General features: G+C 36.9%; 2 protein-coding genes and 1 long non-coding RNA gene across 8 annotated transcripts in view; 1 reads left to right on the forward strand and 2 right to left on the reverse strand.

The window, feature by feature from the left end:
* Positions 1-3,406: 3,406 nt before the first annotated feature.
* LOC107660615 (uncharacterized) lies at positions 3,407-6,875 on the reverse strand. 3 transcript variants are annotated; one of them, XR_001631026.1, is made up of 6 exons: positions 6,808-6,875; positions 6,606-6,720; positions 4,918-5,008; positions 4,541-4,766; positions 3,940-4,066; positions 3,407-3,861 (listed from the first exon to the last, which is right to left on the reverse strand). It is a non-coding gene; the product is annotated as an uncharacterized LOC107660615 (long non-coding RNA). The 3 variants fall into 3 exon arrangements; XR_001631028.1 differs by having other exon boundaries at positions 4,552-4,766; positions 6,808-6,874; XR_001631027.1 differs by having other exon boundaries at positions 3,407-3,849; positions 6,808-6,874.
* Positions 6,811-11,723, forward strand: myl1 (myosin, light chain 1, alkali; skeletal, fast). Its single transcript, XM_016449972.1, has 6 exons — positions 6,811-7,022; positions 7,935-7,962; positions 9,366-9,509; positions 9,742-9,915; positions 11,009-11,086; positions 11,226-11,723. Exons 1-6 carry the CDS (start codon positions 6,888-6,890, stop codon positions 11,252-11,254), a joined length of 588 nt encoding a protein of 195 aa, XP_016305458.1. The 5' UTR covers positions 6,811-6,887; the 3' UTR covers positions 11,255-11,723.
* Positions 11,724-13,312: 1,589 nt separating this feature from the next.
* The window catches only part of LOC107660616 (microtubule-associated protein 2-like), a 118,973-nt gene continuing 115,319 nt past the window's right edge, over positions 13,313-16,966 (reverse strand). For all 4 annotated transcript variants that reach the window (XM_016449977.1, XM_016449975.1, XM_016449973.1 and 1 more), the window contains 3 exons: positions 15,739-15,820; positions 14,627-14,739; positions 13,313-14,546 (listed from right to left, as the gene is read on the reverse strand). In XM_016449977.1, coding sequence (XP_016305463.1) covers positions 14,331-14,546; positions 14,627-14,739; positions 15,739-15,820 — 411 coding nt within the window. In that variant the 3' untranslated portion in view covers positions 13,313-14,330. The remainder of the gene's footprint in view (positions 14,547-14,626; positions 14,740-15,738; positions 15,821-16,966) is intronic.

The following is a 16,966-nucleotide window of genomic DNA, read 5'->3' on the forward strand; positions in this document are numbered from 1 at the left end:
CGTTTTTTCATCTGAAACGTGCTGCGATTTATATTCCAAAGCCACTCATATAATGCAGAAACACTCAAGCAAGCAAAACACACGCAACGCCTGCACGTATTTGTACTGATGCAGAATGAGAGGGACAAGTACAGTACAGCCGAGCGCATTTCACACAGGCTGTTAGTTTCACTTTCGCCAGAAAGTCGTGTATGCCTAAGGTTGAAAATAAATTATGTTTATAGTGAATGCCCCTATAAATGGTATTTTTACGATTTAGTTTTAATCCAAATGATGCGTGTGCTAAGTGAGAGAACATCAAAGATCACACAACATAATTGCGCTCTCTCTCTCTCTGTCCCCACCGTTAAGTAACTTGTGCATTGTTTTACTTACTTGTTTTTGACATATCCGACCGAACTACAAACTTTCCAGTGATGACTGTGAGAAAGATATATTCACTCGACAAGCTCGCGCATCTGCATCTGCACCGCCACACGCTCAATCCACTCAGCGTGCTTTGTTTATCAGCTCGCAGCACATCAGCTATACAGGCGTTAATACTGAATGTTTAACATTATATTCATTGCATACATATACTTCGTAGTAGACATCCTTAACTCCATTCTGCTGTCTGTTGTTCTGTTGTCGGTGTTTCTTTGTTTGAATATGGCGCTTATCACATGCTGGGGCATTACAGGAGACCAGTATCGGTATCGGTGCATCCCTAATTGAAATATTTGCATTTTATATGTTGCTTGTAAAATAAACTACTTTTTTAATATTTTAAAACGGTATAATTATAGTAAACCACATTAAAACTAAAACCTTTAAAAATGTATAAAAAATGTAAATAAAATGTTAACTGATATAAAATAAAACATAAAACTTGAAATTATTTTATTTATTTTCAGCTAGTTGGCAAGGCAACATTTTCAATACAATTTTTTAAAAATAATTATAATAAAAATTATTAAAAAATAAAACAAATGACAAAAACTGATACAATTTACTAAAACTACAACACATTACTAAAACTTTCACTAAAATTTAATTGAAAAAAATATATATAATAAATAAAAAATAAAAACCGGCCACACTTTACTTTAAGGTGTCCTTGTTACAGTGTAATCATACATTCAAGTACAAAGTAATATTAATTAACTACATGTACTTACTATATGGTTAGGGTTAGGATTAGGGTTTGGCTTAGGGTTAGGGTTACTTGCATGTAATTATGCATAATTTATTGTTATTATAATAGTAAGTACATGTAACGTGTAACAAGGACACATTCAAATAAGTGAGAACTTAGTGTTACCTAAAAAAACTGATTCAAAATATTTAGAAAAAATATATAAAATAATAGTATTTTAAATTATACTAAAATAACACTGGTCAGTGAAGAAATAGGCTTTTTGCCAACATGTTATAGTTACAGCCTCTACCAGCAGGGGCTTTGCAGTAGAAAATAACAAGCCAAACCCTGATCTATTGTTTTATACTTTCTACTGCCCTCTAGTGGTCATCCTATGGAAACTCATCTTCTGTTGATATTCCTTGAGACAAATCTAATGTGACGATTAAACTGAATCAGTATTTTAGTTGTAACATTATTATAATGAGGAAAAGCCCTTAAGATAGAGAAAATTGTATTATAATTGAGTTCCTCATAATTTAAATATGTAAACATACTTTCATGTCACAAAGCGCAGTGCATTCATTCAGCATTGTGCTTTAATATCAGTGTTGTGTATCTTAAATAGCCATGTTAATGGAATCAAATTATCATGTTTACATTAACTAATTCTCCTGCAATATGATCCCTGTGTCTACAGTACATGAGAAACTGAATGGAGAGAACATTCCTGTCTGCAATATTTCTGTGCTCCTTTTCTATTCTAAGAGCCTGTTGTTGGCATAATAAGACTGAAAATTGCTAAGTTATTAGAGGGTATGGGGGTGCTTCAGAAATGCATAGCTTTCTAATACAGCTCAGCTCTGGATCCTCACACTCTACTGGCGTCTTAACAAATAAGGTGAGTATCTCCTTCTGGATTTTGGCTGGGATCCCATTTGCTGTTTTCAAAGATCCCCAGCCATATACAAGGGTCTGAAAATAACCAAGGCCATGTTGATCTCTATGTAAATGCTCATTAGGCATGCCTCTCTTCTTTGGATTACAACAGAAAAAAAAAAAAGTGAATGACCATTTTTCAATATCAAACTATTTAAAATTAATATAGCCATTTTAGAAGATTTCAGAAACTCTTATAAATAAATAATATATAAATAGTTTGTATTTATTTTTTATTTAGATGTATGGATGAGATTTGGGGTTCTGACATTGTAATAGTTTTTTTTTTTAAATCATGCTGAACAGTTTATGCACATCTGATCTCAGGATATCTAATGCAGCACTAGAACATTCTAGCAGCCTCCAGAATATGCAAATGATTACTTTGTATTTAATTCCATCTCAACACTTGAACCAGGAGTGATGGGCAGGCCTCTTTAATGACGTGTGTTCGTGACTTCAGCAATTGCAAGGAACTATAATAGGTATTCTTTTACAGTAAGGGCTGCTTGGAGACCCTCACTGGGTGTACAGCCACTTTCCAGGGCTGTGTGCTGCTTTGTTTAGCTTTACCCTTTATAATCTGTCTGAGACGGCTTTAAGGGATAGGCAGGTGACGCTAAATCAACTCCCTTAAGGAGTTGTGGCCCCCCGCTCAGAGCGATCCCAAGAAAACTTTGCACCTCTTCAGGAAGGGCTATAAATAGGGTCCATCTGTCCAGGGACTAAGTTACAATGCCATTCCTTATAGAATTAGTAAGGAGTCCAGGAGTGGCACTGTTAGTTATGGGGGGCTCACATCAGAATCACTGAGGTCTGAACTATGCCGAATCTGTGACCTCTAAGTCAGAATGCTTCTGTTGCTCTGTCTTAAGGTTATCTGAAAATAACGCCACTCACTTCCCTCTCCATTCTTAAGACAGCAGCACCACGTTTCGTTCACCAGAATGCAGTTTGTCCTTTAAGATCTCTTTAATTCTGGAGTCATATGAGGCAAATAATACTCTACTCACACTATTTTATATGCAGGATTTGACAAAACGTCCACAAATGGATACTTGTATCTATGAGTGGTATTTAAAATATATCTAGTCATACATTATGGGGAGTGTTAAAGGCCCCAGCTCAGCTGTACTTCCTGTTATACTCATTTAGATACAAAATACCAAAATAAAACAGAATAAAAAATATAGGCAAAGACAGACACAAATACAAGATAACTTACATTGAATTGTGAATTGTGGGTATATACAGATAATATATTAATGTGTATTATTATTTATTTATTTATCATTTAAATATTGCATTTAGATTTTGCACATAAATTCTATTACACAATGTCTCTGAAATATAGGCTGTATCTATGAGATAGGTGGCCTGTGAGAAGAAACACATTGGTTGAAAAAAAAAACTAGAGGTGCTATTCTTGAAAACAGTGACCCATATCTATGTCTCTTAATGTTATAAGACACCAATGACTAATGCCTCAAATCGTTTTTCAATATATTTAGACACAGGAAAGACACTCTGTACTAATCACTTTCCCTTTATGTGTCATTTTAGTCATAGTTACAACTTGAACTTAAGATAGGATTAAAAAATGACCCCACCAAAATTTTACAAACAAAAAAGGGCAGCATGTTATTTATCAGCTAGAAAACATATGATATCGAAGAAAACCATGGTAATTTCCTCAGCCACACATGGAGAAGTGTTTCACCGTACGACCTTTTCACCTCTCCTTGGAGTGCCTGTCTCCTCCCTCATGGTTGGCACGTCTTCCCTGTTGCGCTCTTGAAAAGATACTAAATCAGGAGATGTGCATCACTTTGACATGACACCCTGCAGGCTTTTAACTGTATGATGGGCGTAAGCTCGCTTACCTCATTAGCATAGCTTGTGAAGCTTCAGACAGGAATGTTTTCATATCTGAGTAGGAGTAGCATGTTTATGATGAAGGGGTTTTATATTGAAGCTTCACAGATGTTTGGAAAGCTCTATCTTGGGTTGCTGTGGAAAACAGGATATTCTTGTGCAGATCACGATATATCTTCACTGAAAACATATGATTGAATGGCGTAAAACAGGCACAGGTGTTTATACTATTGGTTTACAGTATGTTGTTTAATTTTACTATGCTTCAGTTCATACATTTAAACATTAAAGTGATAGTCCTCCCCAAAATGAATATTATGTCATCATTCTCTCAGCCTCAAGTTGTTCCAAACCTGTATGACTTTCTTTCTTTTTTCTTTGGTCACCAAATAAGTTGGTGATTAAACAGTTTCAGTCCCCACTGACTTCCATTATATTTTTGACTATACAATAGATTTAATCAAACAGTTTAAGTTTCCCATTGTATTATTTGACCATACTATCGAAGTAAACCGCAACTGAAAGTGTTCAAAATGTATTCTTTAGTGTTTCACAGAAGAAAGTAAATCATACAGGTTTGTAAGGCCAAAAATGTATGGTATGCCAAACCTGATGCATACTAGAGAAGTTATCTTGAGATCTTGTGTCTTCCATCAAACTTATTGACTCCTCCCCATCCCAACAACCATACCAAATAACCAAGCAGGCTAAAAGTGAATTAGCTGCTAAAATCATTCAGATCTGGAGAGGGGGTTGTTGTTTCTGGTGGGCAGGTTTTATAGAAGGTGCTTCTAGATGGCAGGGGTGAGCCCTGATGACAGCTGGGGGACTAAAACTGAAAGAGAGTCAGAGAAAGCGGGTCCAAAGGGAAAGCAGGGGGTCAAGAAGGGTGAATGAATATCTTCAGTCTCTACTGGCCCACCTCTGGGGGTGGGGAAAAGGGCCTGCAAGACATATTTAGATGGAAGAGAGGGGAAAAAACTCACTGTGTGCACTCTGAGGGGTTAACAGGCATCAGCAGCTGAGGCCTCCTTAAGACTTCCAGACTCCACTAACTCCCTTTCCCAACAGTCCAGGCTGAGATGAACAAAGACATTTACTCACTCATTGTCACTATCAGCTTTCATTCACTTCACAGTTTGATTTCTCTCTGGCTCTCTGTATAATTTCTCAAACTGTCTGCACTTTGCGCAAACACTTCCATGTATAACATGATGACGGACACTGACGAATTTGGATGCTGGAAGAGTTCCACTCTTCCACAAACATCTCTCTCTGCTCAGATGACTCATAACTGAGAAAACCCCTGGGCTTTGAGCATATAGAAGTCTGATGAAACACAGTTTGCATTCTGTGCATGAGATTTTTTATTTCCATTTTATTTTATTTTATTTTTTATCTTAAATGTAATTTTAAAATAATTGAATTATAATAATTTCAGACATCATAGATTGAAATATTATCTGAACACACCCATGCAATGGATTTACATCACCAGTTAAAGTTTAGACCTAGGCCTACTTATTTTTCTTTTTTTTTTAACCATTTTCCATATATTAGTACGCTAAACGTGGAAAATGGAACAAAAATCCCACATAAAGTAGAGAAGAATAGAACAAAATATCCACAATATAATAGAACAATGTTATCCCAAAAAATGGAAGTATATGTAGCAACCAAAAAATCAAAAGAAATTAAAACTTATACCAGGGGTGCCCAAACTCGGTCCTGGAGGGCCGGTGTACTGAAGAGTTTAGCTCCTACCCCAATCAGACACACCTGAACCAGCTAATCAAGCTCTTACTAGACATGCTAGAAATTTCGCGGCAGGTGTGTTGAGGCAAGTTGGATCTAAACTATGCAGGACACTGGCCCTCCAGGACTGAGTTTGGGCACCCCTGACTTATACAGTATAGTTTATATCTGCGTATTTTAAATTGTATCCTATTTTGCTTCAACAAAGTAGCCACCTTTCATTCACTCTCATCAAAGTTGTACATTTAGATCATTTATTTAGTTGAGCATTGATGCTTTGCAGACAACTTCCTTGTTTGGTTTTTGTCACGTTACTTTCACTGAAGTGACAACATACCATGAGACTTTCATTTATTTTGAGGAAAGTGGTCACATTCTTGCCACCTCTCCTGGTATTTATAGCCATCAGCTGCTGACATTTCCCATTATTTGAAACATTATTGTAAGCATGTTGCCATTTTTAATCTTGATGTAGACCAAGTGACTCAAGCTACACTAGCTACAAAAGGTTTTGTCAAATAACCTTAAAAAGTGCTTCATGTGGTAACAGCTAACTGAACTCGCTTAAAAATACATTTAATATGAGTGATTCAACCTGACCAGGAATAATAATTCATGTAATAGTTAAATGTAATAAAAAATACTGCATATATTGAAAGTGATTTTTTTTTTAGCTGTGCTTCATGCATCTCTATTGACAGCAGGAAATTGACTTTTTTTGCTAGGGACATTTCTGTTTGTTTAGTCAAACTTCCGCCTGATGATGATGCTAAAGAAAACTGCTACAGCGAAAAACTATGCTATGGTTACACTTTCTCCTCGTCTAAACTCTAAAGAGTCACATTTACCTCCGAGGAGGACATGGCGCCCGCGTTACATCTCGACTGCGCACGTGAATTATCAATATTACAATCAATACCTTGAAGAAAAATCCCGGGTTGTTGTGTCCACCTGAAGTTGAAAAGATGTTTACGACCCTTGGCTGTCCCCTCGCTTCGCCTCCTTCTCCATTTGGGTCGCTCGACACCTCCCCTCTGTGACCAGCGACCCAATCCGCGCGTGTATCAGTCTGACATCAACTCTGAAGTAAATTATACGCGTATATAACCATCTATACTTACCTTGAAAATGCTGAGTATCCTCCAAGCTGTGGTCCACTCCCTGTGTTGACTTCCCTCCCGGCGGACAAGTAGACTAAAAAATGGCACCAAAGAAGGACGCTAAGAAGCCCGAGCCTGCCAAGAAAGCAGAGCCTGCGCCTGCCCCCGCTCCCGCTCCCGCGCCCGCACCCGAGGCCCCACCTAAAGCCGCAGCAGTAGATCTGTCCGGTGTGAAGGTAACGACATGACATCAAACAGATAGATGTGCAGTGAAAGTTCACTGAATTTTTTCCTCAGACTTTAAAGTTAATTTATTTATTTACTTACTTACTCACTTAGCCTACTTACTTACGTTTAGCAAAAATAAAAGTTTTTGCAGTTTTTACTAAATTACGAATGAGATTAAAAAAAAAGAAAAAAAAAGTGATAGTTCAGGTCCTGGATGCTGATTGGTTAAGACACGATTCCAACTCTACCAAAATAATGTTCTGTTATTATTTACATGTTAGGTAGCCTATTACATGAATTTGCATTCAATGAAGCAAAAAGTCCCATTATATTTGTGTTCTAAAGACTCTCGAGTCGTATTGCTTATTTATGAAAATGCCTGCATTAAGGTTGTGTTACACTTTATAAGCTAATTGCTTTCATAATGTGTTTTAGATAAGGACACTGTGTGTAATGCAGATTCAAATGGAGCTGTCATAAAAGTTTGAGCCATATATCTGAATGTACATAACCTAATTATCTGTTAAGCATATTATATCAGATAATGAGTTAAATCATTCTAAGCAGTTGCCTAAGGTTATTCTGGGCCTGATGACTGGAGAAAATATCTATTATTGGCGGATGATTCAGCACCACGGATAGTTCTGTTTTTTTGTTTTTTTTTTGCATAACTACAATCAAACATAACACCCCTTTTCTGATTGGCCCAGATAGCCAAAAGTGGAGTGGGTTCACATGGCCAAACATGGAGCTCCTTACTGTTCTGTAAGCAGCTGAGGGACTAAATTAAGCATGCCAAGATCTGGGACTCGAAATTTTGATCTCTATGTTTAAATTTACAAAACACACTGATCTGTTAAGCATATTATATTATGTTTGACTTATGGGATAGAATAAAAAGTACATCTGTTTTCCTGCAGGTCGATTTCAGCCCGGACCAGATGGAAGGTGAGATCATTTTTTATAAGTTCCATGACCCTTGCTTACAAACGTGTATTGAGTTTGGGGTGCAGTGCTTAAAATAATGAAGAATAGAATAGGGAAAAAATCCTGCAGAAAGAAAATTAGTTATTAAATATCCTAACTAATTATAATCTGCCTCTAGGCAGGACGTTAATGGCACCAGCAATATTAATTCAAAAACTTAGAACATTTTAAGTGGTTTGAAGTAAGCGACCTGTGTCAAATTCCCAAAGAACTCTGGGATTTACTTCTGTTGTGGAATAAAGGTCAAGCAGTTCCGTGCAACTTCACAGATAATTTGCACCATTGTCCAGGCCTGCATCTTACGTGGAAGAATGTGGTTGTTGCTCAGTAAGGGGAGCTTTCAGCAGCCTGGGTGTGAGTTACACTGCAGTCAGCATTCTGGCCTCACATGGTACTGACTTTATATGGAGGGAGTTATATTCTTGGGAGAGCATATCAATTCCATGACGACTCTTTGAACGTCTCCCCCCGCCCCTTGTCACGTCTTTGGTGGCAGCTGGCTTTGTGCGGAAATCAGATGAAGCTATTAATCTTTTAGCAGATCATCTTCCAGTGAGGCAATAGACTCCTTGCCATAACGTCCATAGAAATAGTGAGCACTGATTATTATTCAGTCTGCTCATTTTCAGCTTAAATTTGCAGATTTTAATAAGATTGATAGGTTAAGATTAACAAGGAAAACTGGTATTTTGTAAATGCCTGTTCGTTTGAGAGATCCAAATAAAACACAACTAAAAATGCAAAAAAATAACTATACATTTTATTGTATTTTTTTAAAAGGTTATAAAAAAATTAGACTAATCTGACCCATGGCAAACAACTTTATCTTTATATGTACAGATTTAGAGAAAACTGAAAGTGAAACCTGACATCAAATCAGTAAAAAAGCCATTATCAAAGTTAATGGGTTTTGATGTTGTTGGGGCAGAAATGTCCTTACAAATGAGCAAACTTAATATTCAAATTATACATTCAAATTGCCTCATAAAAGGTCATTTTTCAAAAAGGCCTAACTATAAGCCATTCATATGTTGATCCCCAACAGGGTTATTATAGTTCACTAAAACTAAAACCATTAAAAAGGTACTTTAAATAAAATTGATTAACGAAAATAATTTGTTAAATGAAATACGATAAAATATATTAAAAAGGTAGGTTCCAAGGAAATATTACACACTTTCATGTACTTTAACCTGATGAAATAATAAACTGAAAATAATACATTTATAATGAAAATATTACATATGAAAATAAAAAATGAATAAAACTATAGACATTTACAGGACAGGAAACCTGTTGGAAACTAATGTGCACAGAAATGACACACTTCATCTTTGCCTAAAATAATCTCTCCACAATTCCAGATTACAGGGAGGCCTTCGGACTTTTCGACAGAGTTGGTGACAGCAAAGTAGCCTACAACCAGATTGCAGATATCATGCGTGCACTGGGACAGAACCCAACCAACAAAGAGGTTTCGAAGATCCTGGGCAACCCTACCGCTGATGGTAAGTGGATTTGTTTTCCCTTTTTTTTTTTTTTTACTTTTAATTAGCTACTCCAAAAGTACCTCTAGTCAGCATTAGCACTGTCAGGAGCTTTTACCATGACATATTTCAGATTCCTGTTTCTTTAACTGTAATTGGTAGAAGGCTGGTGTGGTGACAGGTGCTTGGAGTGCATGGTTTCACTACATCTGCCCTCTGTGACCCCTCTCCTCACTTTTGACCCCGTTTACAGACATGACAAACAAGAGAGTCGACTTTGAGGGTTTCCTGCCCATGTTGCAGTTTGTGGTCAACAGCCCAAACAAGGCAACATACGATGACTACGTTGAGGGTCTGCGTGTATTCGATAAGGAGGGCAACGGAACAGTAATGGGTGCTGAGCTGCGTATCGTCTTGTCAACACTGGGTAAGTGGCCAAAATGAACAGGCTGATTGCATTACCACTGCAGTTCCATATCAGTATCTTTGTTGGAAGTGCATTAATTGGAAACAACGTGTGACCCGCACCATCCATCCATCCATCTTTCTTTTTTTTCTTTTTTTACCAAGAAACACTGAATGAATTGAATGTGAAAGTCTCTGCTTTGTAATTATATTTATATCTCAGTTGTTCTCAACCTTTTTGACCCTGATATTTAAATTAATGTATATAAGTTTGTTCAGTGATGTTAAGAATTTTTGAGGTGAATAAACCAGTTAATTTAGATGTTACCATTTTTCAGTGTAGTTGAGAACCTTTAATATCATAAAACATTTTGGCAAAATCACCTCTATAGATTTCAAACAATTTTCAGACTTTTTGACAGAATTAGGAGATTTATTCACAATGTATCTTTCAACATACCTTATTTTTTCATGCTAGAAATTATTTTATTACACAATTTGAAAGTAAAGACTTTGTCTATTCAAAATATCTCAGTAAAAAAAAAAAAAACTGTGAAAATTTTTTTTTTTTTTTTTTCACACAAGCAGCTCATTGATACTTAAGAATAAATCATAGATCCGGTCAAACAACCAATATCAGAGTTTAAATACAGAGTTCTGGCATGAAACTCTAGATGGCGCAGTCCGATAGGCCTAGCTCAATCTGACCTGGCGACATCATTGTCACATGGCAGCTGATTGGTTCTCTGATGTATCGGTAGCCAATAAGCTCGCTGCTCAATTTTCAAATACCTGGTTTTTGTTTGAATATTGTTTGAAAATTGGCAGCGCACTTCAGAAACCCTCCACCTTCCCCAGCTCCACCTGTATAGATCTGCTACGAGGTGATTCATGTATGCTATATGGGGGTTATTCATATGTGTTATATGTGCAGCAGCCATATTTCTTACATGCTCACAGAAGCATGCTGTGGATGTATTGGCAGTAGCAAGTCTCGGTACTCGGACCAATCCCTTCGAGAGTTGTCATGACAGAAATGCATTTATAATGACATGCATCAGTATTTCAGTCTGTTTAATGACTTGACTAACCTATTTTCCTGTCTTTTTCTACAGGTGAGAAAATGAATGAAGTTGAGATCGATGCTCTCATGCAAGGCCAGGAGGATGAAAATGGCTGTGTGAACTACGAGGGTCAGTTAAAATCCTTTCTTTATCTCACTGAACGTTTATTAACCACAGTGAAATTTTTAACGATTGACCGATTTATAGACATAATGTTTGTTTGTTGTACTGTGATTCTAATCCTATTTGATCTCTCCATTCTGAACAGCTTTCGTCAAACACATCATGTCTGTGTAAGAAGTCGGAGTTGTGAGGAAACTGAAGCGTTTCTCCAGATTCCATGATGTCAGGACATCCACACAATGTTTCCAAACTAACTCAGAAATGGATGAAAGGGACATGGGATGTTAGTCATAAACAATTATTTTGTTATTTGTTTCCTATTTTTTTCCACGACTCCTATTTCTTTTGTCCATTATTGGAAGCCATTCATATTTTTTCCAGCTAATTTTCTTGGTGTTGTTCGTGCCGGGACAAGCCTCTCCGTAGCGGAATGGTTGTGAGGGGAGGGGGTGTAGGGGGGCATCATAGTTACACAAAAATACAAACCACCCCTTGACCCCTCACTGCCTGGATCGCAAAGTCAAAGGTGCTAAATATACTGTCATTAATGGACTGGCTGCAAAACCTCCTTCCCCTTTCCCCAGAGTCTTAATTTATTTTTTGCCTCTGTCAATTCTCATAATAAACTTTTCACAAAGTATCAGCCTTGTTGTGATTAATGTTCTCATATTCAGCACACAAGGCAGAAAGGGAATGGACAGGTAAGTGGAACAGGTAGGCAAACACGATCGATCACTTAAATAGCATAGCAGAAGTAGACTTTAACTTAAGGGTACTGGGGATTTAAAGGCAACGTGAAACCATATTCACTATCCATTTTAGAGGATATTCAACGAGAAAAAAAGGATAGGATGGGACTTGGTGGATTTTATTGATCAGGAAAAATAGGAAAGGAAAGATGTTTACAATAAGACCATAAATGTGTATCAAGAAAGTAAATGGGGTTAATTGGTCAGAAATTGAAAGTACAAACATATCACATTTTGGCCCTGTGACCTGCATTTACAATCCAATATAAGCCAACCATCAACCGTTTATAAATCTGTTGTTAACAAAAGAGAAGCTTGAAGGTTTCCCTGAATAGAAGCTCAATGGTTTAAGGTTGATAAAAGCAAAGCCATACATATTATTCATGCAATTTTACTGTTGTTATGAAAACTTTTTTATTAAACATTTATTTTTTTTGTTTGTTTGACAGTACAATAGTGTTATAACTATAGTAACATATTTCCTTTTTGATTTGTAATTGAATTTAAAACATAATACTTAAATGTTTAATATGACTTTATTATTGTTATATTTTATTATTGCTTTATTATTATTATTATTATTATTATTATTATTATATTATTGCTGTCATATTGAATGGTTTCCATAAAAAAAAAAGGTGAATGTGACCTGAGACAACTGAAGTGGATGCTACAGTCGACTGTAATTTTACCAGACATACTAAGAAAAAGTCAAAATCTTTCAACTATCTGTAAACACTAATTTCAAAACATGAGGCCTGCAACAAATTATTGATAATGAAAAGTTTATAAATGACAATTACGTTTAAAGTGAGTTGCCACAGTTAAGGATCAGTTTTTTTGTCCTAAACCGTTTAATTCACGCATAGATTTTCACTTACCTTTTTTTTTTTTTTTAAATCAATGTAATGTACTGTAACATGGCCTGTAAGGAGCCAGTAATACCACAACCATAAATCATTACACAAGCACAAAATCTGAAGAAAAAAAACAACAGATCACACTAATGTTTTGTTGATTTTCTGTATTTTTATTGTCATAACTGTTAAGGGCATTTATAATCCGTATCATACCAACAGGAGAAAAACTGCGTACATCTATGTGACCTTTTAAATACATTTACAGCAGCTGAGGGAATCAGGGAAAGGCCGAGAAAACACAGAAGCCTACGAATGACAACTGTTCTAGAGGAAAAGGGGCCGGGTAGAACCACAAATGACGAGAAAAAATATACTGGAGTACTGTGTTCAAACAGATGCAAGCGGAGTGAGTAACCTTCTTAATGTTTTGATTTCTGTGTTTCTTTTTCCACTTCCTAAGAAAGAAAATCAAGCATCCAAGCAGGAATCAGCAAACAAACACAGGGCCTAACACACCGACAAAGTCCCAAGGAGCTGCTCCCTACATTTAAAGGGGTCATATGATGCTGCTAAAAAGAACATTATTTGGTGTAATGAAATGTGTTTATGCGGTTTAAAATGAAGGCCGCAGCACCACCAATCTTGCTCGGACAGATCCGTTCCCATCTCGACTCTGAAAAATGGTGGTACAGTTCACACCTCAAGACTTTGAGCAAATTTGAGCAGATCTTACATGATTCATGTATACCTGGAGCCCTTGAATGTCTTTGCGTAACCGTAACATCATGGTTTTGTGTAAATTGAAGCACGAATCTGCTTAAACTGTGTACCGACAAAGATCCACGGAAGCAACGATTTCTTAACGACAGCGAAGGCAGAGGTGCGGTCATCCAAGCTAAACATCGTCGCTAGTATCTACAAAACATGATGTGTTCATTTTATTCAATGTTTCAGCAAATAACTTACTAAAACCCCTTGAAATAGAAAATAGCCTCTTTTGTGTACTAGAATACATGCTCGTCATACTATCTAGGTTTTTTTTTTTTCAAATGCAATTGTACAGGTATAAGTTATCGAAGGAGTAATCGTTTCTTTTTTCGGTTGAGCATTAGATGTTGAGACGAAGAGCTGGCATATTTATAAATATATTCCCTTATAATGTATATCGTGTTTGATCGTACGTGACTCGCAGTTGAGATGTTGAAGAGTCCATGCACTGAATGGGCAAAATAACACGTGCAGCATGAGATCGTCGCGCCACATTCCTGTATATCAAAAATTCAGATCGACCGACTTTTACGCAACACACCTGACGCTGACCCTAAACCAGCTTTTGAGGCCACTGTCTGTACACAACCATAAAAAGTCACATGTATCATGGGTAATAAAAAGCACTGGTACCTCTCTAGCTAAGGCGTTATTCATTAAAATGAAATCAAATAAAATAAAACAGATACAATTTTTTCCATTTCCGACAGTCACGGCAGGGTTTCTGCGAGATTGTTGGTTGATGAAGAGGAAAGTGTGAATATGAGAAGTGAATCTGTAATGTTCCATAAATACCAGAGGGAGGACAGGTGAACTGCGACACCACTGAAGGGGACTACTGTAGACTGAGCGGAGGGAGACGTTTTGGGGGATTCACAAGCCTTGTTTGGCCAGGGCGGCAGTCACATCATCGGCCAGCGTGGCCAGCTGTGGCGACTCCAGCATGTTGATGCTTCCGGACGAAGACATGTGGCTGTGCCGGTGAGGGGAGGTGCCGCCTGACAGCCGGAGTGTCTCGATCACAATCTCCGCCCCGTGATCCACGCGTGCTTTAGCCACGTCACGGAACATCGTCTTATGGCTTTCGATCTTAGCAAGCAGGAAACAGGAAGTCGGTAACGGTCACTTAACATGACTTCATGTATGATGTGGGATGGGTAAGAACTCACCTGTACATGTCCTCCTCCAGGCGTATGGTGGGCGTTCTCCAGGGAGCCCACCTTTGCATGGGCTTTGTCTCTGAAGCCAAGCTTCACACTTTCAATGCGCACATTACCACCGCCTGAGACGCAGACAGAGTCATAAAAGAGTTATTTAATCAATTTCTCACTTCTCTCCTGGACAAACAACTTGACTTTTTTATGAAGGTAAAGATCTACACTACAGTTTTAAAAGTTTTAAATGTTTTTTAATCTTTTTGAAAAAAAAGTCTTTAATGTTCACCAAGGCTGCATTTTTTTTTTTTGTATAAAACATACAGTTAAAACAGAAAAAGATTGTGAAATATTATTACAATTTAACTGTTTTCTATCTTAATATATTTTAAAATGTAATCTGTTCCTGTGATGGCAAAGCTGAATTATTAGCAGCTATTAATCCAGTCTTCAGTGTCACATGATCCTTTAGAAATCATTCTAATATTATGATTTGATGCTCAAGAAACATTTCTTATTATTATCAATGTTACAAACTTTGATAACTTTAAGATCTGATGCTTAATATTTTTTTGTGGAAAACATGATACATTTTTTCAGAGTTCTTTGAATAGAACGTTCCAAATAACATCTATTTCAAATATAAATCAATTGTTTATCCTTTTTATAAATGTAAAAGGCATCAATATAATGCTTTTAATCAATTAATTGCATCCTTCATTTCTTTACTGACTCCAACATTTTGAACAGCAGTGTATATTTTCCAAAATCCATATAAAACATGAAAGTATATAAAATCTGTAGCCTACAGTATGTTCTTTGAAATACAATAGCAAAAATTATTTGAAATGTAAATCATGATGCTTTTTTTAATTACTGGAAAGAGCCTGCAAGATTCTTATAGCAGAAAATCTCACCTTTTATAAATTTGCATTAAAAAAATCGTTTGAAATGGCTAAATCATTCGAAATGGGTTTGGCGGTGACATTAAAAACTTAACCACAAGATGGCACTGTTGTATCATCCAATAACCTAGCTCGGGTTTTCCGTGCTTTAAAAGCAACCTGCATGACACTGCACATTTCCAATCTGCTGTTAAAATTTATATAACTCCTTAGCATGCTCACCTGGCCTGTGGCGGATGTTATCCAGTGATCCACACTTGGAGGTCACATGACTAAGATCAATCTTCTTAGTCTGAATTTGAACCTGTGAGAAACAACATAAGTTGAGAACAAAATATAAAACAGTCTGGATATTAAATGCAAGGAGTTGCCCAGTTCTTCTTCACATATGATGCTGCAATGTAAAAAAAAACAGCTTTGCCTAAAAAGTACTGAGCAATAATTGATGAGTTAAACAGTTAAAAGTCACCCGAGAACTACTCCACAGCTAAACACATAAAAATGGTTAGCTGAGCTGCAAATCAAGCAGAACTAATCCATATGCTGAAGATGCCACAACATTAAGAAAACCAACAACTTCAAAATGAATAGCACAAATACAGCATCAGATCACTGAATCAAATGACAGACATTCGGCAGATTAGAAATTCATGGCAAAGAATCAGTGGGTAGATTCCGTTGTATTTGGACAAAAACAAAGTCAAATTTCAGTTATTTCAGATTATTAAATAATTGTTCTTACTCAGGACCTTGATAAATATAGATAGGAGTCTTTCATTTCTGTTGCATAAAAGTGATCTATGCCACTTAAAGGGGTGGTTGATTGCGATTTCACTTTTTTAATGTTAGTTAGTGTGTAAAGTTGCTGTTTGACCATAAACAATATCTGCAAAGTTACCAAGCTGAAAGTTCAATGCAAATGGAGATATCGTCTTTTAAAATTCTGGCGGTTTAATGTCTACAAAAGCGTCTGGTAGGGACTACAAAGAGTTACTTCCCGGGTTCGTGACATCACAAACCCAGATAAACCCTGCCCTCGGGAATAGGCAGCAAAGGGGGCGAGGCCATGCGCTGCTTTAGAGAAGAGGAAGAGAAAACTAGGGGTGCACATAAAAATCTATTCATATATGAATCGCGATTCTGTCTTCTAACGATTCTAATGGATTCACAAGTTTCAAAATCAATGTTCTCAAGCAGCGGTTCTTAATACTGTTCCTCGCGTCCCCCTGCTCTGCATCTCTCTCTCTCTCTCTCTCTCTCATTCAGCTCAGCTCCAACAATGAACTGTTCCAATTATACACTTATTTTCACATAGCTATGAGAAGCGTTAAACATGGACGCGCGTGCAGTTGCCGTACTGTATTAAAGCTTTAATCAGGATAAAACCGTATATTAAAAGCTAACATAAGCAGTAGCATTTACAAATAACAGCGTATCTAAAAGTATGAGA

The sequence above is a fragment of the Sinocyclocheilus anshuiensis genome, unplaced genomic scaffold, assembly GCF_001515605.1.
Source record: "Sinocyclocheilus anshuiensis isolate Anshui unplaced genomic scaffold, SAMN03320099.WGS_v1.1 scaffold627, whole genome shotgun sequence".
NCBI lineage: Eukaryota > Metazoa > Chordata > Actinopteri > Cypriniformes > Cyprinidae > Sinocyclocheilus > Sinocyclocheilus anshuiensis.

What these genes read in the sequence shown, in the direction of transcription:
- myl1 (XM_016449972.1), top strand. Translation starts at nt 6,888, where the DNA reads ATGGCACCAAAGAAGGACGCTAAGAAGCCCGAGCCTGCCAAGAAAGCA. An exon ending in TAGATCTGTCCGGTGTGAAG is followed by an intron (nt 7,023 to 7,934) that starts GTAACGACATGA and finishes GTTTTCCTGCAG; the next exon opens with GTCGATTTCAGCCCGGACCA. An exon ending in CAGCCCGGACCAGATGGAAG is followed by an intron (nt 7,963 to 9,365) that starts GTGAGATCATTT and finishes CCACAATTCCAG; the next exon opens with ATTACAGGGAGGCCTTCGGA.